General features: G+C 30.8%; 2 protein-coding genes across 3 annotated transcripts; one reads left to right on the top strand and one right to left on the bottom strand.

The window, feature by feature from the left end:
- Positions 1 to 12,286: 12,286 nt before the first annotated feature.
- On the bottom strand, positions 12,287 to 15,827 carry SIG5B (RNA polymerase sigma factor sigE, chloroplastic/mitochondrial-like). Of its 2 annotated transcripts, none has more exons than NM_001289216.2 (6): positions 15,722 to 15,827; positions 14,707 to 15,405; positions 14,351 to 14,497; positions 13,937 to 14,173; positions 13,273 to 13,536; positions 12,287 to 12,697 (listed from the first exon to the last, which is right to left on the bottom strand). In NM_001289216.2, the coding sequence occupies exons 2-6, from the start codon at positions 15,382 to 15,384 to the stop codon at positions 12,500 to 12,502; spliced, it is 1,524 nt and encodes a 507-aa protein (NP_001276145.2). In that variant the 5' UTR covers positions 15,385 to 15,405; positions 15,722 to 15,827; the 3' UTR covers positions 12,287 to 12,499. The 2 variants fall into 2 exon arrangements, with proteins under 2 accessions (NP_001276145.2, NP_001336364.1); NM_001349435.1 differs by having other exon boundaries at positions 14,707 to 15,394.
- A 5,375-nt stretch (positions 15,828 to 21,202) lies between these two features.
- Positions 21,203 to 22,729, top strand: LOC100812027 (probable WRKY transcription factor 53). Its single transcript, NM_001317715.1, has 3 exons — positions 21,203 to 21,513; positions 21,837 to 21,965; positions 22,075 to 22,729. Exons 1-3 carry the CDS (start codon positions 21,203 to 21,205, stop codon positions 22,727 to 22,729), a joined length of 1,095 nt encoding a protein of 364 aa, NP_001304644.1.
- Positions 22,730 to 25,464: the final 2,735 nt, after the last annotated feature.

Below are 25,464 nucleotides of genomic sequence, written 5' to 3'. Positions count from 1 at the left end.
ATTTCCACAAATAACTGTTTGATAAGCACGCTTCTTATTGTTATTATTTTGATTATTAACAATATCGTATTAAATCATCCAACACTCGCATACACGGATTAATATAAATGGTCGTCTTCTCTTTCAACGTAAATCACACAACCTAAGTCTCCGTTTAATGTCTCCAATCTTGTGTGCTTCACATGCCCAAGAAATACAAGTATTAATTCAGCATCGCATCAATCATTTTCATGTGGTAATGGGATCTTCTTCTCCTTTGAAATTTTTTCGATTGAATCTCAAAACGTATCATCATGATCTGTCAAATGCATAGTAATATTGGTCAACAGCAGCCATCTAGTGTATATTGATTAAGCGGTGCCTTGTTCGGTCCCCTTTAAGTTTACCTTAGGAGCTGAGCATGGAGGAAAATAGATAATAATTTGCCCGTGTGTCACTTACTCATTGCGGTTAACAAAAGAAAAGGAAAATAATGCATAAACGCCTTAGCAGACATTCAAGAGAAGAAAAAAAAATTAATATTCATACGGCTTTGCGTTGGGTTAGAGTATCCAAAATATAACAAAAGTGAAACAATAATCAAATAAACTAAAGAAGTAAGTGAGAAGACATAAAAATATAAGAGACAATGAGAAAAAAAGATAAAATTAAAATTGAATAGGAAGAGAATAAAGAGAATAAAAATAAAAGAAAATTTTTTAAGTTTTTTTAGCTATCAACTATTAAATCTCTTTTCTCTAAACAAAGTTATCATGATGAAGAATTGTTTCTCGTTAACTGTTACTTACCGTATCAATAAAAGATTAACAGTTATTTATAATATTTTGATTAAAATTTATTTTCAAATATAATTTTACAATAATTTTTTTAAGTATATTAGTACTAAAAAAAATTTGGGATTTTTTTTTTAGCCTAAAGCCTTGAATTCAAAATATTTATTATATAAGAATTTGTTACATTCATACATAAAAAAAATATTTAATATTAAAATAATATTTATTTAATTATTTTCGTGTTTAAAATTATCTTGAAGAAGTGTGACAATTATATAAGGTAAGTAAGATTAATATTTAATTCAATGAGCGAAAAAAACACTCTACTCTTTGACGGACAAGTGTAATATTCTCAAGTGTGATGATACACTCTTTTTTAAAGAAAAATGAAAATATTACCTTTTGTTAGAATTACATAATATTTTTTTTAAAAAATTATACATATTTTTAATTTTTAGTTATAAAAGTTATCTTTAATACTTATTTTACTTTTCATATATTATTCCATTTTCTAAATTGTAAAAATTATATAAAAATAACTAAAAGATCAATGATATAGTTAGCATAAAATATTTATAATAATTTGTAAAAATGGATGACAAAGAAAGACATGTATATGTGATGAATGTTTAAAAAATATTATAACACGCATTAAATAATTTATCTAATTTTATATTATAATATAATTTAAAAACTTTGATAGTAAAATTCATGAATAAAAAATTTGGGGGTGAAATTCACGAAATAATAATAATTGAATGGTAAAATATACCATTAAACATTTTAAAAAAACGTTTTTTTTATAAAAAGAAAAAACATATCCAGAAAAAGTACTAAAGGTGATACGAAATAATTCATTTGTGTAAAGCATCAAACTTCTAAGACAAAGCAACTATATGTGAAGCTTGATTGATAAACGCTTAAAGCAAGATTACCTAACTCCATCTTCTCAATGCAACATACTGCAATAATGCTCGATCTAGCATTATATGTGTACTTATCCTCTTCGCATACATTTTATAATTTATATGGCTTGCATATTATGCATATATATTATGTACGGCTCGGAATATAATGTCTGGTGCGAAATTAACTAATGGATATTGTTAGAAAAAAATAATAGGAAAAATAAATAAATCAAGTAGAGTATATCTCACCAAAAACTAAAAGACACTATTCATAGAGGACGATGATGTTGGGTAGGGAAAAAGGAAAAGGCGCTGAAAAGTTAAGGAAGAAACATGACCAAATAAATAAAAGAAAAAAGAATGAAAGAAACTGGCAAAAAAGAAACAAGAAAATGCCATAAACAAAGAAGGGGGAATATGAAACTTGTGAGTTTCGCAAGGACTACATAATCGGCAATAAATTGTATTTTGTTCGCACACACAAATTGAATAAATTTTTAGACGCCATTAACGGCAGCTGGTCTTGCAAGGTGTGATTCAGGAAACTATAAAAGAAAACTGGGAATAAATGAAAAAAAAACCTTTAATTAGTGGGACACTCTTGCCAATATTCAATGTGAAGATCATGGTTTGCGACAATTCATTGAAATATTTAGAATTCTGAAACAGATAAACTTTCAATACATACAGGGTTTCGAGTCAATAAATTATTCCTAGTTAGTTTGAGGAGTCCTGCTCTTCATTTTTAAATAGAATGTCACCATCATAGTATTTGAGGTTTGTTGAACGATTTTTTAAGGGAAAAAATTGTTTTTTATGATTTTTTTATTGGAATAAATTTATATGACAGAAATTTTTTTAAAAATAAGATTTATATCTTTTGTAAAAAAAAATTATTTTTTAATAATAAAAAATAATATTTATTTGACTCAAAACAATACTAAATCATAATTAAGTAAAAATAAAATTATATATATAAAAGTATAAATTTTTTTAGAACTTCTTGAAACAAAATTATAATATATATATATATATATATATATTAGCATGACACATGGACTAAAAACAAAAACTTAACAAATTTTTAATCTTAAGTTTGCAAACATTGTTAGTTTTGGGCGTTTTTCTTTGTGTGATTGACGCTAAATTTGATTTTTGTTGGAATGATTAATTATAACAGAAATAAATTAATGCTTGTTACTTCTAAAATTAATAATTGAGGTGAGACTTATCTTTTCTTTTTTCTTTTTTGCTGAATGAGACTTATCTTTTCTCATAACACAAACTTTGATTTATTTTCTCCGTTACCGTTATCTCAAATAGTTATTTTCAATATTTTATTTCTTCTCATTTTTGTATATATTTTATATATTGTCTTTATAATTAGCAAACAAATAAAATTATATTAATCATATCAAATTACTATAATTTTATCTTTATTTATATGCTTGATTCTTTTAATTGTTTATATTTTTTTAATTTACCATACTTTTTTAGTACTATCTCTAAATTGAGTTTCAAAAGTTTTTTTTTGAAAATTTATCAATAGTGAAAAATATTTTTATATCACAACTTTAATTTTTTTTATTATAAAATTAAAATATAATTTATATATACAAATATATTTGTTTACTATTAATTTTAGTTATATTATAATTTATATATTAAAATAACTATTTATTATAAATTTTAATTAACTATTTTTTTAAATACACATACTAAAATCCTAGTTCGTAAAAAATTATTACAAAAATTTTCCTGCATATTACTCACATATCAAAATATCTGTTATTATAGAGAATGCAATTTGTTAGTTTATATATCATTTATAAAGTTAGAGTGTTTTTATTTTATCATTATTTTTTCAATATTTTTGCTAAATAAAATGAGAATAAGTGGCAATCAAATAATAAATATTAAAAAATTAATAGAAAAGAATCTAGTTACATATAATTTTTTTTATATAATTAAATTCCTTTAACAAATTTTTAAATCATTGTGCAGAGATATAAGATATATTAAAATAGAAGTAGCAACCTTTTGGAATTATATTTGTAAAAGAAAAAAAATTGAAATTATTCTTTTATTAGTAATTTATCACCAACTTTTAAAACACTTTTTAACTAGCTAAAAGCCTATTTTACTTTTGAAAAATTTGCTTAAGTTAAATAAACGTATTTGATAAAGTGAGTTGTTTTAGTAGTTTTTTTTTTTTGGCTGAATAGTTGTTTCAATTAATGCTTAAGTTAAATAAACGTATTTGATAAAATGTTATTCCAATTAATGCTACAATTTTTCTTTTCTTAGTTGAAAGTGTTTTCCTTTATTTATTCTTGGTATTCTTTTTTATATTCTTAGTTTATCCATTTATTTTTTAAAACCTAGCACTTCTACTTTCTCACGTGTTTGACTGTTCAGTTTAATGCTTCCTTCATCACTCTCTCGCCCACAGTACATTCCTCCCAATTGCATCATCTTTTACACCTTGTTTGGTTAGCATAAAAGAGAGAAGAAAGAAAAAAATAATTACGTGGAAGAGTTTTTTTTATCAAAAAATATTAATTTATTAGAAGGTTAATTTTGTTACATGATTTTTTTATTTTTTTTCTTAACTATCAAACTCACCATATATATTCTTATCTTAAATTGTGTAGAAGTGTAACATGTATGTGTGTTTCATACTTTTATTGTGTGAACTTCTGCAGAATTATTTGAATTTCAACGTGAATCTTTTTCCTTTTACTCTTCTTATTTATCAAATAACTTTAATTTAAATATTTTATTAACTTGTTCAACAATTAATTTATATCAAATACTCTTTCAACTTCTAGATAATTTTAATTTTCAACTTGTTTTTCGCTAAATACATGGAAATCACACTCTAAATATACTTTTTTTTTTGTCCTAGCTAGACTATCAGTATTTGAATACCATATTGAGTTATAAGTCAAATGAAGACCAAGGTAAGCGACGATTTTTTGACCAAGTCAAATGATTACATCTCAAGGACTCTAAATTGAAAGTCCTAATTAAGTTAGAATGTTCTTGCAAGTTGCAAACAATCTGTTCAGTGATATCTAGGTATACTTTTTTTTTTCCTTTCAAATTAACTATGTAATGTTTTTTTTATATTTTTTTTTCACAACATCCAATTAGTGTTAAACTTACATAATTCCTAATAGAATTGGATTTGCTTGCGGAATTATAAAGTTGACTAAGGTGAAGGAAGAAGAGGGAGGGAAGGTTATCATTTTAGATTCACCCACTAACAAAAATTAATTATTAACAATAAATATTTACCGATAAGAAAAAAGTTTTAATTCATTCATTTGTTTTAAAGTTGAATAGATTAATATGAATATAATTAATTTTAAATAATCTGATATCATTAGAACGGGTATTAATTAAGTTTAATCACAAATTTTATATTAGAACGGGTATTAATATGAAAAGTTAATTCTTAATATAAAACAAACAAACCATATAGATAATTATTTTAAAGCCATATGAAATGTTTGAATTATTTAGTTTTTTTTTTACAGCGTTTGAACTATTTAGCTTACTAACCCATAAAACAAGAAGTTGGAATATTTTAACAGGGAAGACTTAAGGATTTTACAATTTACATAGAAATTTAGTCTAAACTTTGATGTTATACGAATGAAAGGGGAAACAATATGATAATAAAAGCTCGAGGGGAGAAAAGAAAAGAAAGTATTAGAAATGGTAATGTATTGTAATTTATAGAATTGCAGCAGCCGAAATGTTATCTTCGAGGACTAGATGGAACAATTTGTCAACTTCCTACTTCCAGTGTGTCTTTAAAATTCTTTCTAGTTTTTAAGGAGTAGTACCTTCATTTGTACGAATATAACCCATCTTTGTCACGTGCGTTCAGCTTTCAAGTCATCCCAAGTCAGATAGCAACTTAAACATTTTTATAAGTCAAAAAAAAAAACCCTGATAATATAAAAAAGTTTTAGATAATTATTATAAATTAATTTTATACTATTGGCACAAATTATTATGTGAAGTGAAATTATTGATTGTTATAATAATTAATTTAAAAATTATAGTAACTTTGATTTGTGATTCCTGATTAGTGATATGTGATTGAATTCAGAAAAAAAAATGATATGTGATTGATTGGTAAAATATGTTTTTATCAACATTAAACTCATAAAATATACATTTGTAAATTTCTGATGAATTAAATCCTTCATCCTTCAGAAAAAAAAAAAAGAATTAAATCCTTCATCCTTCAGGAAAAAAAAAAGAATTAAATCCTTCCATTTCGAAACGCACCCAAACGACATGGGTAGTCAATAACACAATGATTACAAGAAAATATTATATTATGTCTTTATCATGGCTTCCTAAAATTAATACTTTAATAGATTGTGACGCGTTACGTAAGAAAGCGATACCACATTTATACGATGAGGATCAATAGTATTGCGATCTTAGCAGACACACTGGCCTTGCGGAATGATGGTATTTGTACAATTCATATAATCACATCCTATTCTTATTTTTATTTTTGTGAAAAATTCATTCAATTTATAATACTTAATAAAGACTTATACTTTTAAAATAAAATAAAGACTTATAATATTTTTTTCAAATTTAGGCCAAATTTGTTTTTTTAGTTATCCAAATTAAAAGAATTAATTTTTTAGTTTTCATAATTTAAAAATAGTTGTTCAGCAAAAAAAAAATGAAAATAGTTCACTTTTATTCTTAAGTTTTGTTTGTCATCATTTTAGTCCTCCTAATAAGAATCAAAAGTGTGTTATTTTCAAATTAAGGGACAAAAATAATCACTTTTAATTTTTTTTAAAACTTGACCCAAATTTAAGGAATTAAAAATATTTAAGTCTTAAATAAAAGTATGTATTAACAGAATAAGTTTGTTTTTTTTTAATTCTTGAAAAACAATTAATTTAAAAATGTTTCCAGAAAGTATTTCTTTTTCAAATATAAACTAATTCAATCGCGCCTCAAACTATTGACTGAGATAATGCAGGCTTCAGTATCCAACTACCCAGCATTATATTCATTTACCATTCCATAGTGCTGAAGTTATTTTAAATCCCCTAAAGAGAGAAAAACATAGATAAGCTACATATTAAAGCCCAGTATGCTTCGGATAGGTGTATGGGAATGTGATGAATATTGCAAGAAGAGGACATTAAATTTGGATAATTAGTCACGTTGTAGGAAAATACTAATATCGCCTCTAGATCACCACATGAATGTATGATGTATCTTAGTAAGGAACTGATTTAATGTTTAAACAAAACAACAACTTTTGAATCATGTTTCCATTTATTGTTTGTCTCATCCTTCAAAAGGAACGTCTAAAATTTGAACTATAGTAGTATTATACATGTGGGCCCTGAATTTGATGGAAGGGTAGAGGGTTTTGTAGTAGGAAGGGAAGTACAATATAAAATCTTATCCATTCACAGTTTGGGATGTACAAGTTCTGTTTGTGTGTCAACACGATGTGGCATGGGCATATAAATATTAATGTTATAGATTGCTGTTATAGGAATATTGGGATATCACTCAGAGCTAGCAATACAGCATCAGAAAAAAAGCTCAAGATGAGAGCCAGTTGGAAGGCAAAAAGGAGACACAAGCTGCACAATTTGTCACTAGCAAACTGGAATTTAGCTCACTTTTTAGATTTCACATGGGCCCTTTAACTCTCAAGTCCCATATCAGTTTTTTTTTTAAATTTTTTTATCGATAGATGTTAATTATTAAGTTATTAATTTTTGTTAATAGAAGAGATTAAATTCATGCTTTTTTTTTCTTAATTAACCATCCAATCAATTTTATATCTCCTCCCAAATCCACTTAATAGCAACTAAATTTTTAAAATGTTTTGCGTAACTTGATTAGTGTGGTTTTTGCTGTTGTTTTGGACCTGCTATTCGTGGTTTATATATATAGCCACTTACTTAGACACTTAGGTGATTTCGGTGGAGATGTAATAATTAAGTGAAACACATAAAGCATGCAATAACACTGATAGAGTTGAGTTTTGACCTTCTAAAAAGGAGAGTCAAATGGGGGAATAATTTGTGGTGGCTGCTCCATGTATCTTTGTATATAGTTCTAAATAGCATAACACAGTTGGATCTGTGTCATTGCCTAGTAATTCCTGAGTAGGATACAAAGCATTGATCTGCAGCAGGTTACGCAGAATCAGCCAATGCAAAGTGGGCGCACACTGCCTTGCCTTCTCTCACGCGCTTGCTCATTTTGGGAATTGAGTCATTCATTCCATCTTTTGTTCTTTTCCAACCCAATATTCGATAATCGATCGTCGTCAGCATCAGCACTTTTGTTGTTTTCTTGTACTAAGGTTTTGTTTTGTTTGTCTTGTTTTTATTTTGGTCCCTATCATTCTTCCTATTTCGATATTGGATGCATACACATTGGGTATGCTATGCAAATTGTCAACTGTGTAATCATTAAGTGAAATTTTACATAACCATTTTTAAGGACGTGATGACATTATCTCTTCTATTTGTATTTTCTCTTCTGTCATATCTCTTCTAAGTAGTTTTTCTTTTTCTCGTCTGCCTCCTAAAGCAACAACAAAATTTATATTCAATTTTTTTTTCTACACACTACAATACTGCTTTTTTGTTCCATGTTTAGAATTTGAACTCGAATTCGGGAGGAGAAGCATAAGTTACATACACTTGGGCATTAAAAGATTCTACTTCGTGGACACACGAAATTGAGTAGTTACGAGACATGATAAACTTATTTCTAGTATGTTTGGAATTTAGTTGAAAATCTCTAAATTATTATTTGGACAGAAATTTTAAAAGACATCAAAATTGTAATTTGAAATTTGTCAATTATAATCCAGCATCCCACTTCAAATGAGTGAAAAATTTATTAGTTAATGTTCCAATTAACCTGTTAGATTATTCACAAAAAAAAAAAAAAAAAAACTGTTAGGGGAGCCTTCTCCACCTCGTTTTCTCAGAAGTTTCAAATTTTTGAATTTTTTTTTTTGGAGCAATAAAATTTATTTTCTTAAAAACAGAGAAGGCATTTTCATTTTAGCCCCCGGTTAAACATGATATATTCTTTATACGGCTACTCTAGTCAAAATACGCTGACCATTCCATTTAGAGAATATTGGGGAAATGACACACATTATTGTACCAAGAGCAATGGCCAATGTTCTCTCTAAAATTAAAAACAAAGGATTAAAATATATTAAATCTTAAAATTTAATCAAATTGAAAACTGAAATTAGTAATAAAATATTTTTTTATAAAAATTGTTGTGCCAAGTTGCGCTAACCATTTTATAATATTTAAAATGCTTGAGCCATTCACCAGGAGAAAAAACCTTATGAAATATAAATAAATTAAATTACTATGAAAATGGATTAGCTTTACATTGAATATGATAGATACAATAATTTTTCTTTTGTAAACCATGACAGACTAGATAATTGATTGATTGATAAAATCTCAAGCATGTATCAGCTTTGGTGCACGCGTATATATGTCAAGTTGATAATAAAATACTTATTGAGGTTAATTTACTTTTCAACCTTTTTTATTAGGTTATATGTTAGATAATGTTGATGTCTCGGTTCTAAACTATTATAAATAATAATTTATGATTGCAGTATAAATTAATTATATATTTTTAATGTATATTCCTTTTTTATATATATTACGAGGTGAAATGCATATTTATTTATTTATTCATAAATTCGTAGACGTAATGCAAGTCCTAATTGATTTCCAATTAGTCTATCCCAAGTCTTAGCTCACTCGAAGAGAAAAATAGCGAAAAAAAATCATGTGGAACAGATGTCTAATAATGGACGGAGTTGAAATTGACATAGCACGCAGATCAGGAATTTGCCCAATTAAAAAGAGCCCTCAGATATTTTTAGTCAGCAGAATGACAGTGTTTTTTTTTTTTTTTTTAATAAGGGCGGTGATGCAGTTTAAGAGAGAAAATTAAAGATAGATAATTTATGTGTTGCAAAATCAAACATCGATAAAAAGAAAGAAAGTAACAATAAGTAGTAGTTTTTTTTTCAATAAGTAGTTAGTTTGAGATAGAAATTAAGTTTAGATCTCTAAAGTAAGATTTTTTGATAAATTAATAATCCACAAAGTTATTTATACTTCGTAAGAAAAAATGAAGGTTATAAAACTAACCGCCAAACCTAAAAAAAAAAAAAAAAACCCAAAGAAAAGCATTAGAAAATATAGAACAATAAATTGAGCAATAAGCGAGAGCAAGAAAGTGAAATGGTGAGATAGGAGAATGTTCGAAATTAAGAATAAAAAGGGGAGGTCATGAAGAGTTTTTCTCTTGGTGCTCAAATTAAAAACTAATATCAACTTAGTCATCACTAGATTTTTTTAAAAGCTAGCCTAGCTAATACTATTTTAAAAAAAATAATTAGTAGCATCAATTGTGTTGAGAAAGATAATAATAAAAAATGAATTAAATATATTTTTGTCCTTGTAATCTAGTATTTTATTTATTTTTGTTTCTGTATTTTATTTTCTTCTTGTTTTAATCCTTAAAAATGTGTTTATTTTATTTTCTGTTAGATAAGACTTTGAATAGGAAAAAAATGTTATCTAAAATATTTTAAGGATAAAAAATAAAACAAACAAATTTTATAAGGACTAAAATAATTTTGTTTGCAAGGAAAAAAAATAAAATTACAGGAATAAAAAATATATTTAAGTAAAAAAATCATTAATTAAATTATATATAAGTGTTGATTTAGCATAAGTTGACTAAGACTAAATTTTCTTTAAACAAACACACCTTTAGGGTTAACTTTTTCCTTTTTTTTATAAAAATGTTGTTAAAACAATCAACAATTACTCCTAGAATATATGAGTTTAGGACTTTGATAACTGCAAAAATTAGGTTTAATTAATAGTTAATTTTGACTAAGAATTAATAGAATTTCTTTACTCTACTGTTGTTTTTAATGAAATAATGAGAAATTTAATATCATGTTAATTTTTTACCAACAGAATTCAAAAGAAGAAAAATAGAAGTGTTTTGGAGGAAAATTGATACAAAAATTTGAAGAAAAAACCTTAAATAAAAAAGTTGAAGATGAGACACTCGTTTAGCACACAAGTCAGGCTCATTGCACCTCCGTGCTTAGCGGCCAAGTCTTAACGTGAAGAAAGTCCACAAAGAAACCCAAAGGCGCGCTTAGCGCGAAATCCACTAAGCAGGTGATAGCCTCATTAAGCCCAGACATTATCACGCTCCGCGCGTGAATGCCCCGCTAAGCCCAGAAGGGTGCGCTTAGTGTGGGGTTGCTTGAATTTTAAGCCTAAGCATTTATTATTGGGAAAATCCTCTCTCTTTAACCATTCTTCCCTCCTCCTTTATCCATCTTTCTTCTTTTATCCATATCAACCCCTAAATTGTAGGCAAAACCCAAGTGATGGGAGCCTAGCAGCCAATACATTTGTAATGTAATATTTTCTTACTATCTATTGAATGTAATGCCAATTTTTATTGTTTCTTTCCCATGTTTTATTTTCATTGCTATGCATTTGTTTAGGGATTAGACATTGAAAAATGTTTAATTTCTAAAGAACTGGAAAAGACATCTAAACAAATCATTGCTAGAGATAAAATAGTATTATTTAGTCTGTGCATACATCTCTAAACTTCATGTAATTTATTATTTTATCTCTACAAAGGGATTTGAGAGAGAGAATAGATAAATTAAGCTCTTTAACGTGAGTGATTAGGGTTGAGTATCTTAATAGAAGTGGGTGAAAATCTCTTGCTTATAGATTATGTATATATCAACTCAAGTACAAATAAAGTCCATGTAGATTCGACACTCGGACTTCTAAGTAAATCTTACTACTTGAAACAAAATTTGTGTACTTGCCAACAAGTTAACAAATTTTAAAAGATATAATGAAAAATTCTAAATGAAGTTAAAATTGAGAAGCTTTTTTACGTTGGCAGTTGTTGTGCAGCAGGACCCATACAATGTTCTTCCAATGGATTATGGGCTATTATTTCCTGCACTTTCGGACTTGTTTCCTGAACTCTAATCAGAATGTAATTTCATAATTTAAAATTTTATATTACGAAATTACATTCTAAAAAGACTAATCCGTAAAGTAAAATTACATTTCGGATTAAGCTTTCCAAAAAACTGAATGCAGGAAGCAATTGCCTGGATTCTGCATTCAGGGGATATAGTTATAATTTACTAACTAGCCCAATACTCTGGAAAGTTAAGACAAATTAGTCAAAAAGCCACGTTGTGGACCAAAACATAGAAAACTACGTTGGACGAGGCCCAGTTATTAAATTTGCGCCTCTTTAACCTGGGATCTTCTTCAATCCTCATTACAAAAAGAGGTTCAACGTACCCTCTCCACAAAATAAAAAATAAAATAATTGGTTGAAAAAGCTACGCTGCGCCAACAAACAACCAACAAAATTTTTAGTTCACAAAGAGGTTAAATCAGATTCTTTGGGAGAAAGGAAGTGAAAATATAAATCAAGTATTCCCAAGGATTCAAGAATACTATATACAACGCTTCATGAAAAACGCCAAATAGAATGTAATTCCATCATAGGAAGACACATCACATGTACTATGTAACAAGCATAAGCGCTTATATACTTTGTGCAATGTCAAGTATATCATATACAAATTACATGAGTATGATTATGATAGACGGTATTTAAATGACCAGTAATACAAATCATCAGTATACTATATAACTGGGTAAGGTGTTTATATACATTAGTCGTTTATACAACATAACGGCGAAGATAATCCAATCTAGCTGAATGCTTGAGCTTCATAAGAGCCTTGACTTCGTGCTTTCTAACCATTTCCCTAGATATATTCAAGTTCCCAGCAATTTCTCCCAATGTTCTGTCACCCTTGCCATCAAGTCCAAATCTCTGTCTGATCACCAAGCTCTCCTTCGGCTTCAGGGAATCAAGCTAGTAAAAAAAAAAAAAAAAATCTCAGATTAGTTGCATAAATGATCATGGCAACATGATGTAGTAATTGAATTAGATATATTACTAACAAACTAGAAAAGCCTAAATGAAAGTTAAAAAGAAAAAAGAAAAACCCAACCATAGTCATAGGAAGAATTTTTAAAACTCATCTGTAATCAGATTGCTGTGATATATAAACTTGTTTTTGGTACAGAGCTGTGATTTGTAAATGGAATCCGAAGGCTTTTTGTTCTCTTCTAACGACTGAATCATAATAGCTTACTCATGTAACTAATTTCCTATTTGGTAAAAGTTCCTAGTTGGTGCCCATTAGCCATGACTCATCAAGGAAGAACACCAAATAAGATTGATAATTTTTTTTGAAAATATATATTGGTTACAAGAATAAAATTATCGTACGTATTTGAACATATAGCAATATTAATTACTTTCAACAAATTTCAAATTTAACTGACGTTTTGTAGATCATTATACAAATCCGGCTATGATCATAGCAAAAACTTCAATAGTGAGAAATGCAGGATAAAAAAAAGTCTCAGAGATTTAGTTGTTACCACATCATCAAGAGCAAGCCTTAGTAGAGCAGGTTGTTTCCTATTATCACCATTAACACCATCATCATCAACGATCCCATTAATGAACTCCTCTTGTGTGGTTGTATGTCTCGAGTTCAGAGAAAGAATGGATTTTGATGCCTTAATTACGTCATGGTATCTTTCAGGGGATATATGAACTCTTTCTATTATTTCTTCCTCTGTTGGTGACCTCTGAAGCTCAAATGTTAACTCAGTTTTAGCTTTTTGAATTTCTGCTCGAACCTGCTCAAAAAGAAGTAGAGAAGTTACACAAAGTTGAGACACATGGACAGCCCAACAATTACCAAATTATTTTTAAAATCCGTATTTGCTGGGAATATCTTTGGCTAAAATCCAATATTGTCTTTCCACCAATTATTTTTTAATTCTTGATATTCTACTTTATTTCAAAATCCAAGCCTTGCTAAATATATTGCCTAAATAAAACAATCCTGGATTGTCCCTTCTAGCAACCGCAACAAAATGGTTGATTAGGATTTAGGAATAACAAGTTGTTGACTTTGAAAACAAAGTATGTTGTTAACATGAAAATAAAAACTAAAGAAATAAAAGCCACTGAACCATATTCTGCCTAAAACAAAACATTAATCACCAGGTGTAATAAGAAACTAAGAATGCATACCGATTCAAGTCCAAAGGGAACACGTGTGAAGTTTGAGAGGGTCATTGAACGAATGATAGCATGTCTTATCCAAAACAAACTATAAGTTGATAGCCGAAATCTCCTGTTTGGCTCAAAACGATCGATTGCTGTTATAAGCCCCTTAACTCCTGCCTGGCAAAGATCTTGAAACCTAGGGCCACTTGCAAAATCTGTAAAATATTTGTTGATCACGAACAAAACAAGCCGGAGATTGTGCTGCAAAAGATATGATCACAATTACTTATTTTTTCTATATAACGTACTCATTCCAAATAATACAACAAACTGACAGTAATTTCACCTTCACACTCCAAAGAGAGAGAGCAGCAAAGTAAAAGGAATTATACAATTTATTGAAAGTCAAGTTGTAAAAGAATTTAACACTTTAATTACCTTTATGAGTTTATTTCTTGCAGCTTGACCAACATCTATTGCTTTCCTTACTTGTGTAATGCTCATGTTTGTTGCATCAGCTAGTTCACCATCTGCAGGTTCTCTTGTCAACTCCTGCTGTAAATCTTCTTTCACTTGAAGCAGTGCCTGGAAATAAAGAATTATGACTTAAAGTCAGATACAAAAGCAAATTCTAAGTTTTCACCTAAAATCTTGGCTTACTATAAGTTATTATGGAATGGTATTAAAGCCTTGAATCCCTGGTACTCAGCAAGAAAAAAAAGATCTACACTACTATTTTAAGAGAAGAATCAAATATAGGGAACTAAAAAACTTGATAGTAATTTAATGCTCACCTTCATAGGTTGCATCAATTTGAACAACCAAGCATGCTCTGAAGAAGAAAGAACGGGAGGTATTCTCATTCTTTTCCAATCCATACTGACAAAATCAGTTGATACTGAATATTCCCGAATAAGTTCTTCAATCTTCTCAATTTTGTTCCCAACATTTCTTTTCTTTCGAGTTGGAATGACTTCGTCCCCACTTTTGTTATTCTTTAATGAAATTCTCTGATCAAGATTCAATCGTTTAGGTTTCTTGTTCTTGTTCTGGTTTCTGACCACCCAATCGCCCTTTAACTCCTTTTCTTCACTTTCATCAACAACCTTCTTCCCTCTCCGAGAGACTCTTTTGATTTTACCATCTATGCATTCTGCATTATCAGAAGCAGGGCTAAGTTTGTATAGATTTTCAAGCATGGCAGCAGCTTCATTGTAGTCCACATCCATGGAAGATGGAGAACTCTCTCTCTTAGGTAGTTTGTTAGTTTTTCCTATCCTCTTTTTCTGCGTCTTCTTCGCCGTTTCAACCGGCACAGGAATTTTCTCTTGTGTTGCAACCAAAGCTGAGTCATTGTGCTTATCCCCCTTAAATGCTACAATTAAAGGTCTCTTCAGACGATTATTGCAAAACTTTGTATTCAATCCCAATGGAGTCCGAGCAGCCGAGCTAGAAACAGTCACAACTCCCATACCAAGTTACCTAATAAACAGCTTTTAGAAAGAAAAAAAAAATGACAAATTTTCAATGCCAATGTCCTTCAACATCAAAACAAAACATTAATTATAACATCTGGGCACATGCTGATACAACTGCACAACTAATAGTTTCACAGAATTATCAAACACTAAGCATCATGATTGATCATAAATATAGCTACAATATTAATTCCGAAATAAAAATATTATATGGACAAGTAAAAATATATTGCTTTAATTTTGCCACGACATGACATGATGAAACATAAGTTGTGGAATCAAATGAACACATGTTGGAAGAAAAAAGAGGGAAGTTAGCAGGGAAGAGTACCTTTGATCAGCGAGAAGCAAATGAATCGAAAGAGAGGAATCTACTGGACCTGAGAAGTGGATATAAGAGAAAGTGTTGGAGTTGAGGTTGTTGTATTTAACAGGAATTACGAGAATTACGGTGACCACAATTTTTATGTGTCCGAAAAATCAACGGCCAGGCATAAAAAGTGAGTGAAATATGCGGTGCGTGATGGGAACACGTAAAGTTCGGTTTGGAACAGTAGCGATGACGTGGCTAATGTGTGAAGAGGGTTGTGTTTGTGACTTAGTGAAGAGTACTTCCGTGGCGCTTTTGGAGTGGGGGAGCAGATATTTTGTTGAAAGTTGTGGATCATAGTTATGACACGTGGATGGCTCTTTCTTGTGACCCTAAAAATTTCGGTACTTTTGTGGGATCCAATACAAGAGGTGTTCTATTGTATACGTAGCACAATATCCACCATCATCCATGTCACTTGCGTCTTAACATGTGCACTTAAGTTTGAATTGAAGGACCAGGAAAAAAATGAACATACTTTTCAATTATATGCTTTTTTTTTCTTCAATTAATTAATTGATAAAAGTTTTTATTTTATTTTATCTCTATCCAAACATATTGATAAATATTATGTTAGGAGGATTTGACATGTCTCTAGTCCTGCTAAAGGTTAGATGAGTTCAAAGTTAGATTTGAGAGAGTAATGTAAAAGAAATTTAAACTCAACTTCATTTTTATGCAGTAAGAAAAACTTATAAAAAATATTAAAATTAAATAAGATATATATTTCTTTAAAAAAGTCATTTTACACTTGATTATCATTATAAAAAAATATTTTTACTAAAAAAACATAATTTTAAGTTAGGTGAATATGGTATGGAAAAAAGTTTGATGAATTTAACAATATAAGAATATCATTTACATAAAAGATTATTATAAAGTACGCTAACAATTTCTTTTCACTTTCAAGAAACTACAAAAGAATTAGGCACTGTCAATTAGGAAATTAAGCACTAGAAATTACACTTTCAAATTAGTCAATTTTATTTTTTAAAGATTTTCATAGTGGCCCAATGGGCCATGCCTATACTTTGGATCTGATGCATCTATAGTGATGGATAGCCAGTTTATCTCGGAGAAACACCAGGAAGGCTTTTACTTCCTACACCTCCAAAAGACCCAAAGAGATCAACTACCCCTTCACCCTACCCCAATACCACTGTGCCTCACCTCCACCCAACCACCTAACCACCCATCACCAGTACTACATGCAAACACCAGTAGTCAACACCACCGTTGACAACCATAGTGCATGGAAGAAGGTGCGATGGAATCTGGATGACGAAGGAGGTGAAAAATGTGACTCCATTTCAAAAAGATTATTTGAGAAGACATGATTTTTTTTTTTTTACTCATGAGATAACTCTTCCCGAAAACATGCTAACATACTTTCAAAATAGTCTTTCTGAAATTATGTTAACATGTTTTTGAAAAGACTATTCCAGAACTATAAAAGGCAACACAATAATCCAATTGAAAAGGCAAAACAACAATGAATCAAACCAAGTGATATAAGCATAAATAGCTTCTTTTTTTTAAGTGCAAACATTATTTTAATTTTAAAATAACGCTTGGAAAGCACAAGTCAATTTTAAGTTAAATACTGAGAAATTTATAGTAATGCATATTTACGACCGTAATTCTTTTATTACGTAGGATCAACTAGGGGTGGTTAAGTGGGTCGGCCCGTCCCACATAAGGCCCGCCCGCATAAGCTTGCATTGGCAGAAGACTAGGTCAGTCCGCCTTGCATTCTTACACGGACCAAATAAATTGGTCCGCCCCCGCCCTATGGACCCTGCGGGTCAAACGGGCTGATCCGCGGGCCTAATTTTAAAAGAATTTCAATTTCAATGAAAATACAACACAATCAAATTAAATTCAATATAAATGTAAATAAAATCTTAACAATTAGTCAATTACATCAATAAAATAAATAATGTCTTAATAAAAGAAAATTCAAGCAATAAATTTAAAATATGAAACTTAAACATCTTCAATAACAAATGATTTCATATATGAAACAATAAAATCCTTATGCGGACAATCAGTAGACCCCGCGGGCCAAACCCGTATAGTTAGTGGGTTAAGTAGGACGAACCCAAAAATACGACATAATCATGGACCGTTAAAAAAATTGATCCGTTATCCGCGTGGACCGCGGACTCCACGAGCCAGGGCATGGATCTGAGCCCATTTACCCACCCCTGGGATCAACCCACAAAATTAGCAATTCCAAACAAAACAAGCACTAAAGTGGACTAAAAATATTCACCAATTGCCGTTCAGTTGTAACTTTCAATCATGGCTAATTAATCTCCCGGTGCACACATGAAACAGAGTCTGAAATCCCCATTGAAGCCTGAATCGGTTCCTTTAACATGATACAGGCTCAGTGCACATTTCACACGCCCAAGTCTAAGATGGCAAGGGCCATGGAATTTGGTTCCAGGACCCACACTTTCTCTTCAAGATTGCCCGTAAGATTTGCGGCTTACCAAACTTTGTTTTATGTACCAACTTGGGTTTTTTCCTAGCTCCTACCAATCAAATAAATTCATGTACGAGATCCCGAAAAGTAAGAGAAGTTCCCTAGTCCCTACCAACTGAACTGTGTTTCTGTTCCAATTTTCAAAATAGCTTTTTTTTTTTTTTAATCTCTCTTTAACGTTGACGAAACAAGTTGTCTATTCAGTGCTCCATTCATGGCAATAAATTAGATTGAACTGGTCTAATTCTAGATTCTTACCTTTTGGGTACGAAGCTAGTTCGTATTTTTGAATGTTTCAAAAGGAAGGACGGTGCTACTTAATTAATGCAGAAGTTAAATAATTTCGACTTTATTTCCTATAAAGATTCTCTATATTAGTTAATCTTAATATCTTATACTTATTCGAGACACAAGAGTATACATATAAATAAATTACAATTTGCTAATGAAGACATAAAAAAGAAGGAGATCAGAGGTAATCGTGAGCACAGGCTTTGAATAAATTATGTTGAGAGCACCGCGGTGGCGGGAAATTTGAGAAGTGAAAATAGGAGAAAGGATGATGAGCTAGATCACGTGAATGAGTATTTTAATTTTAGCTTTTTATTTTATTTGACAATTGAGAGTGATTATTTTTATTCTAATTAATTTAAATAATTTTTTTTTCAAATGATATGTTATATACAGAGGGATGAAAATCAAGTTATTTAAGTAATTTTTTATGAAGTTGCTTCATTCTTTGAATTTTTATTTATTTATAGTAATAAAAAAAATCAAAGAATTTACAATAATCTACACGGCTTAACTAACTGAGTTTATCATCGATGCTTAATTCTTTATTAAATAGATTGAATATACAAACTCTTAAAACCATTTACAAGTTTATTAAATAATTTCAATTGCATGTGTAATATATTTTTAAAATATAAAGGAATATTAATCATAACATTAAGTACTGTAAATGTTCTTTATCTAAAATTTACTATACATCATTATTGCGTTAATATCAAAATACTTGACAGTTGACTTAATGAAAATATTAAAGTAAATAACTTTAAATAAACTTAATCATCCTGTCTCTATATATACACAAGCAAAGAGTAATAGATAGAAAAACCTTAAGATTAACAAAAACAAATAGGACCGCGGAACAAAACAAGTTGTAGCCTGGAAACTGTCTGTACTCAACGTTGAGGCTAGGTTGCTGATGCATGTATCAGAACAAGAAATCATCGTTTCTAAAGTTCAATAATGTTGCGCTATAAAAATAAATAAAAAGTAAAGATACGCGTGAAAGAAACATCTGATTTTGATTAAATCAAATCTCAGATTCCATTGTATATTTTTTAAAAAATAAAGATAGATAGAGATGAGATTACTGTTAAAAAATAAAAACGTGTACGAGAAACGAAAAATAAATAAAAATCAAGTTGCCTTACACGAGGATAACATAAGGCATTGCCATTCGTACAGTTCACGGCAATAACTAGTGCAGTTTATCAGTGGGATGGTGTCAAATATCAGATCAAAGTTAAATCGAATTAAATTTACGTAATTTTAGACGTATAATTCAAATCAAATTAATTTATAATTAAGAACGAATTAGATGGGAGTGAATAGTTAAGTGTAAAAAACCAAAAGAATTAATATATATATATATATATATATATATATATATATAATTTTTATTAAAATTTAATTTAAATATACTTTCAATTACATATTATCATATATAATAAGTGTTCTTAGAAACTTTTTGAGGGATCTTGACCTAACTACAAACCTAGCAAAGGCCATGCGATTTGAGTTTGTACAAATGCATTCTGGATATACCAGCAGACCGTATTAAAAAAAAATCCACTAACAGACATAGAGTTGGGGGTACATGCAAAGATTTCGATAACTCATATATTTGGTTAACAAAATTCTATTCAATCAATTAAATTATACTATTTGGTCGTGTATAATTAGATTGAATCTGCTAGCTTAGAGGATGATGAAGTGACAATAAGCCAAACTATATTTTAAACTGATTTTAATTTGGGTTGAATCCAGTTAATTGAGTCATTGAGTGTACACAATCGGGGAAACAGCTCTGGTTATTTGACAAATACTAGTTTGGTACTATAAATGTTATTATAACATATGTGTTAGTGAGATACACCTGAGAAACACGCTAGCGAGGATCCGAATTTGGAACTTGAAATCTAGCCCGAGAGTGACGGGAGCAAAGTAGAAGTCCAACGCCACAGAACGTTTTCCCTAGCAACAACGTTGGAAGGTACAACGGTAACGACGCGGAACAAGGTTTGAAGATTCCTAGTCTTGCTCATTTCCAAGTTTACCCCTCCCTTCACTCTGACTTCCTTCCTTCTCAAGCATTTTTTTTTTCCCTCTTCGGTGAGAGATATAATTTATGTTGTGATTTAGTAATCATAATAATATCATATGGCATGGAAGAGGGTCAATGAGAAGGATTAAAAGAAAGGTTCTGTGCGGAGAATGGGTCAGCAATTGGACCTTCCATCTCATCCTTTGAACTAGCGATTCCTATGACCAAAGACTAGTCCGAGTAATGAAATAAAATTCCACTCCACCACTTTTCTCAGTCAAACTTTCCTTTCCCTTTCTATTTTCTGCGCTTTCCCACACTTCCAATATCCATTCAAAATGACACCCCCCCTTAAAATCACATACTCGTCATAACACATAACATTTCATTCCTAACCCCTCTTCTTCTTTTTTTTATTTTTTATCTTCTCTTATCTTAAACTTATTCTTCTGCTACACCAATCCCATCCTTGGTCCATGTCCAGTTCAAGCCATCTTTGGCATGTGCCACTTGGCCTCTGACACAAAAACTTTTCTTTTCGGAACCAATCATTTTTCATCAAACTTCAACATTTACATAACTCTTAATTTTAATCACTTTTGTTCGTAGCTACATCAACATGGACCACATGGGAGACCCGAAGAGCATCATACATGAGCTGCTACAAGGTTTAGAGTTGGCAAGGCAACTCCAAGTGCATCTCCACATGCCATCTTCGTCCCAAGAAACACGTGACCTATTGATCCAGAAGATCATATCAACATTCGAAAAGGTGCTTGAAATGGTAAAATGGAAAGGGCCAGTGCCAGCGGGTGAGTCATCACAACATCCCCTAGGGGCTGCATTAATCCGAATGTCAGATTCACCTTTGAGCAGTGAAGACTCCGATAGAGATTTGAAGGACCAGGACCCCAATGCTTTCAAAAAGAGGTATGTATGGTAATTAATCAAGGTTCTAAATTGAGGTAGTAGTAGTTTCCTTACCATCTTTTAACATGCAAGAAAATTATAAGAAAATTGTGACTAATGCGACTACAAGCATTATTATCGTGTTACGCCTTAAAATTCTTAAAGTTGCGGCCAAAATCATGTTAAGAAACCATTTTTTTTAAAACCTTTATAATAATTATGTATATTTATAGGTCAACTTTTTCGGATGTCCTTACCCGTGTTCAGAATTTATTATTATTATTATTATTATTGTACCAAAAAAATGGCCTTTACCCGAACATCATGAACTCCTTTCATTGCAGAAACACTTTGCCAAGATGGACGAAACAGATTCGAGTTACACCAGGAATGGGAGTGGAAGGACCTCTTGATGATGGATATAGTTGGAGAAAATATGGCCAGAAAGATATCCTTGGAGCCTTGTACCCGAGGTAATTAAAACCAAATTTAACCCTCACAAACTATTATGTTTACATTCTAATTTCTAAGTCTCATGGATTGAACTAGATTTATATAATTATATACTTTGTCTGTATGCAGGGGCTATTACAGATGTACCCACAGAAATGTTCAAGGCTGTATGGCAACAAAGCAAGTGCAAAGATCCGATGAAGACCCCACCATTTTCGAAATCACTTACCGAGGAAAACACACCTGCACAGTGGCCAACAACGTGGGTTCTTCATCACCAATTCCACTAGAAAACCAGGAACCAAGTTTGAACAACACAAATATTCCTCAGCATCAGCATCAGCAGAATATCCTGCAAAGCCATGAACAACAACAAAACGAACTACTTCTGAGCCTGCGGAAAGGGTTGAGAGTCCAAACAGAAAACCTAGATTCCCCCGAACAACCATTAGTTCCATTCCGTTTCCCTTTGTCCACAAACATAAAAAACGAAAGCCATGTTTTTCCTTCCCCTGTGCTTGAAAACTTCACTTCTCCTTCTTATGTTTCCCCTGCTGCATCAGGAATAGGCCACTTTTCTGTGTCTCCAAGTGGAGTAGTGAACAGCTTTGAAGGGAACCCAAATTTGGCAAATTCTGAGTCTCAGATCAATGATATGATCCCTGCCACTACTACAACTTCAGCAGCTCCAAACTCATCAACCGTTGGCTTAGAGTTTCCCTTTGACCAGTTTGAATTTGATGGCCAGAACTTCACATTCGATAACCCACGGTTTTTCTCTTGAATATGCTCAATTCAGAGAAGAAGCCAAATAAATCATAAAAACTAATTAATTTTTTTTAAAAATGAACTAGAAGCATATGGTGAAAGTTTGTGGTAACATTCTAGAATAATATGACCCTTTAGAAAAAGAGGCAAAAACATTTCAATGTATGTCTTAGTCAGCTACTTGTGTCGTAGGAAGAATGTGCAATTCTAAAATTGCTTAGTCAATAAGAATTTTCCTTTATCATTAGAGACATGTCAAGTTAATATCTCGTAGGTTTTTCTTTTGTTTGTTTTCTCCCCTTTTTCTCGTTTTTGGACTTTAAAAGTAGAAGGGCTTCTTCCACAGTGCAAACTGGATGATGAAAATGGTCATTTTATCGAGTCAGAGGAAAGGGGAAAAAAAGATATAACCCATTATTGTATTTGTTTCCTATTCTCTATCAAATAAACAATCTGATTTCTCGAAGAACAAAGCGGGGTAAGGTATTTGATCTTTGACCGTGGAAATGTTAACACGGACAAAGACAAAAAACGAGTAACATTCGTGATATTTTGTTTGAACTGTGATTTAAGTGGGACAACAATGATTTGCACATTGAAGTCACAACCGGGATTAAAAATGAAAGAGGTGAAACTAGGGCCACAAATAAATAAGTGGGTCTCTATGATTTATATCCAGCCTTGTTCTCAAGTGAAGTTTCAAAATTATTTTCTATAAAATAAGTTTATTTAATTTCCGTTGACTAAACTATTAACATGTTGAATATTTTCAAACTGATTCTTTAGCTTTAAGATTTCCTTAAAGAATAAAAATAAGGGTGAAGAATTATGGGATAAATAAACATTTGTAATATGTGATTTTTCACTTATAGTCAATTTTTTTTTTTTTAAAGTTTAGTAGGAGAAAATTCAAATATGAAATATACAAGTAAAATTACTTTAAACAATCCTCAATTAATTTTTCACTTTCACTTTTCTTTATGTTGTGAAAGTTTCGGTAAATTTAGTCTTTTTGAAGATTTATGAGAGTCATGATAGACTTTACATTTCAAAGAACATTAATAAATATACTTACGTCGTTAATGGGATAAAGGCCTACACCCCTTCTGCTGCGAGATGGATGCTAAATTTATGGTGGATATCTTCAGTTCAGGGAACTGCTGCACCCCCACGCGGTGTTAATCCGAGCTTTGGAGATGATCCTGAGAGATTGGACTATCTCCTTTGTCCATATTGATAGGGAGGATAATAACATTGCACATACGCTAGCTAATTTTGCTATTAGGCAGCCTCAACCTTTTTGTATAGTTGATTCTCCTTATCCTGCTCTAGCCACTCTCCTTTTAAGAGATGGTCTAATGCTCTTTTTGTTTTTTCCTCGATCGGAAGAAAAAAAAAACACTCACTTTTACTTCCACTTTTTAGGATATACAAAACTAACGAAAAATTTAAATACACATACAAATTTGTTCAGGTTCAATTTATAGTATTCAAGTTGTATGAAATGCTTCTTTTTTTTTCTCAGCAAGTTGTATGAAATGTTAATAGATTTCTAGAAAAAAGTATTGTAGATTTTATTTTGATCAACAAAACCTTTCGTAAATTTTAGTCCACAAAAATTCCTTTCGACAATGAATGCAGGTGACCACCAATAATTGGGTTGTTAAAGCCCAAAACTGTTGACGTGGTCATGGATATGGGCTTAAATTTAACAAATTGTCATGTCACCCAAGTTACAAACTTACCCACAGAATGGGCCTCCTCATTCGACAGAATTTATATATCTGTCAATATCCGATGATATGAAAGGAATGATCAACTGTGACCCCTAAAAAGGAGTGAGGAATTATCCCTGCAAAGAGTAGAATCTTGAACATACGAGAAAGTTCTCGTAATGAACAACTTGTTCTAAAACTCCTCATGATTCCCATCAAATTGTCTCCATCACCCACAAATCAATGACATTGCCATGAATTGTAGCTAAAAGAAGGAAGCAAAAATCAAGTGATCAAATACATGAACTCGGAATTGTTACTTCCACTGACAACTCTAATATATCACATATCAAAGGAAAAAAAATATTCATTTACTAACTCTTGTAGGATAACAAGTGAATCCAAAAGTAAAGGAAATCTATATCTATAAAAAGGTGAAAATCTTGTATTTCATTCTCTGTTACCCAATTATAAAGTGTTGCCTCAATTAAAGAGTCCACGTCAGGAGAACTACAGTTTAGAAGGGATTTAAGGGGTGGTTGTGTGGAAGCCTTTTCTTACATCTTTTGATCATTATTCTTCCATACATATACGACTCTCCTTTATTCCCCTTCTATTCTTCCACCTTGTCCCTATGGCTAGAAATTAGGTAATCGGGAATTTGGTCCTGGTTATCTCTTTTGTTCATTCCATTACATCTCTGGTTCTTGGCTTATGGTTCAAAACACTGATCTTGCCCCCGCGATGATAAATTTCTATACACGTTCTTTGCCTCTTGTTCCAAGCTCTCTACCCTTGTGGTGATCAATTTTTGTTTTGTTGAATTCTGAGCACTCTCGCATCCTTCACTTAATAGAGTGTGTTTTGCATTTTCAACCCTCATTTGCAGCATGTTTTGTATCGGTATATATTCATGGGGTCGAGTATAGGGCATGAACCCTAACCATCCTAAATAAGCATTCATTACTCCAAAGTTTTATGTCATTTAGCGGCCATAAATGCGCCTAAATCCTCCACCAATAATTAGCTAATGGTT

Source organism: Glycine max, chromosome 6 (assembly GCF_000004515.6).
Source record: "Glycine max cultivar Williams 82 chromosome 6, Glycine_max_v4.0, whole genome shotgun sequence".
NCBI classification, from domain to species: Eukaryota; Viridiplantae; Streptophyta; class Magnoliopsida; order Fabales; family Fabaceae; genus Glycine; species Glycine max.
Note: the sequence above shows the minus strand (reverse complement) of the source record. Positions and strands in the feature narration are given on the sequence as shown.

Excerpts from the sequence above, each read along its gene's own strand:
- SIG5B (NM_001289216.2), bottom strand. The coding sequence starts at position 15,384 with ATGGGAGTTGTGACTGTTTCTAGCTCGGCTGCTCGGACTCCATTGGGA. Across the intron at positions 13,537-13,936 it reads TTCCCTTTGGACTTGAATCG|GTTCGAGCAGAAATTCAAAA; the intron begins GTATGCATTCTT and ends CTTTTTGAGCAG. Across the intron at positions 12,698-13,272 it reads GGCTTGCTCTTGATGATGTG|CTTGATTCCCTGAAGCCGAA; the intron begins GTAACAACTAAA and ends TTTTTTTACTAG.
- LOC100812027 (NM_001317715.1), top strand. The coding sequence starts at position 21,203 with ATGGACCACATGGGAGACCCGAAGAGCATCATACATGAGCTGCTACAA. Across the intron at positions 21,514-21,836 it reads CCCAATGCTTTCAAAAAGAG|AAACACTTTGCCAAGATGGA; the intron begins GTATGTATGGTA and ends CTTTCATTGCAG. Across the intron at positions 21,966-22,074 it reads CTTGGAGCCTTGTACCCGAG|GGGCTATTACAGATGTACCC; the intron begins GTAATTAAAACC and ends GTCTGTATGCAG.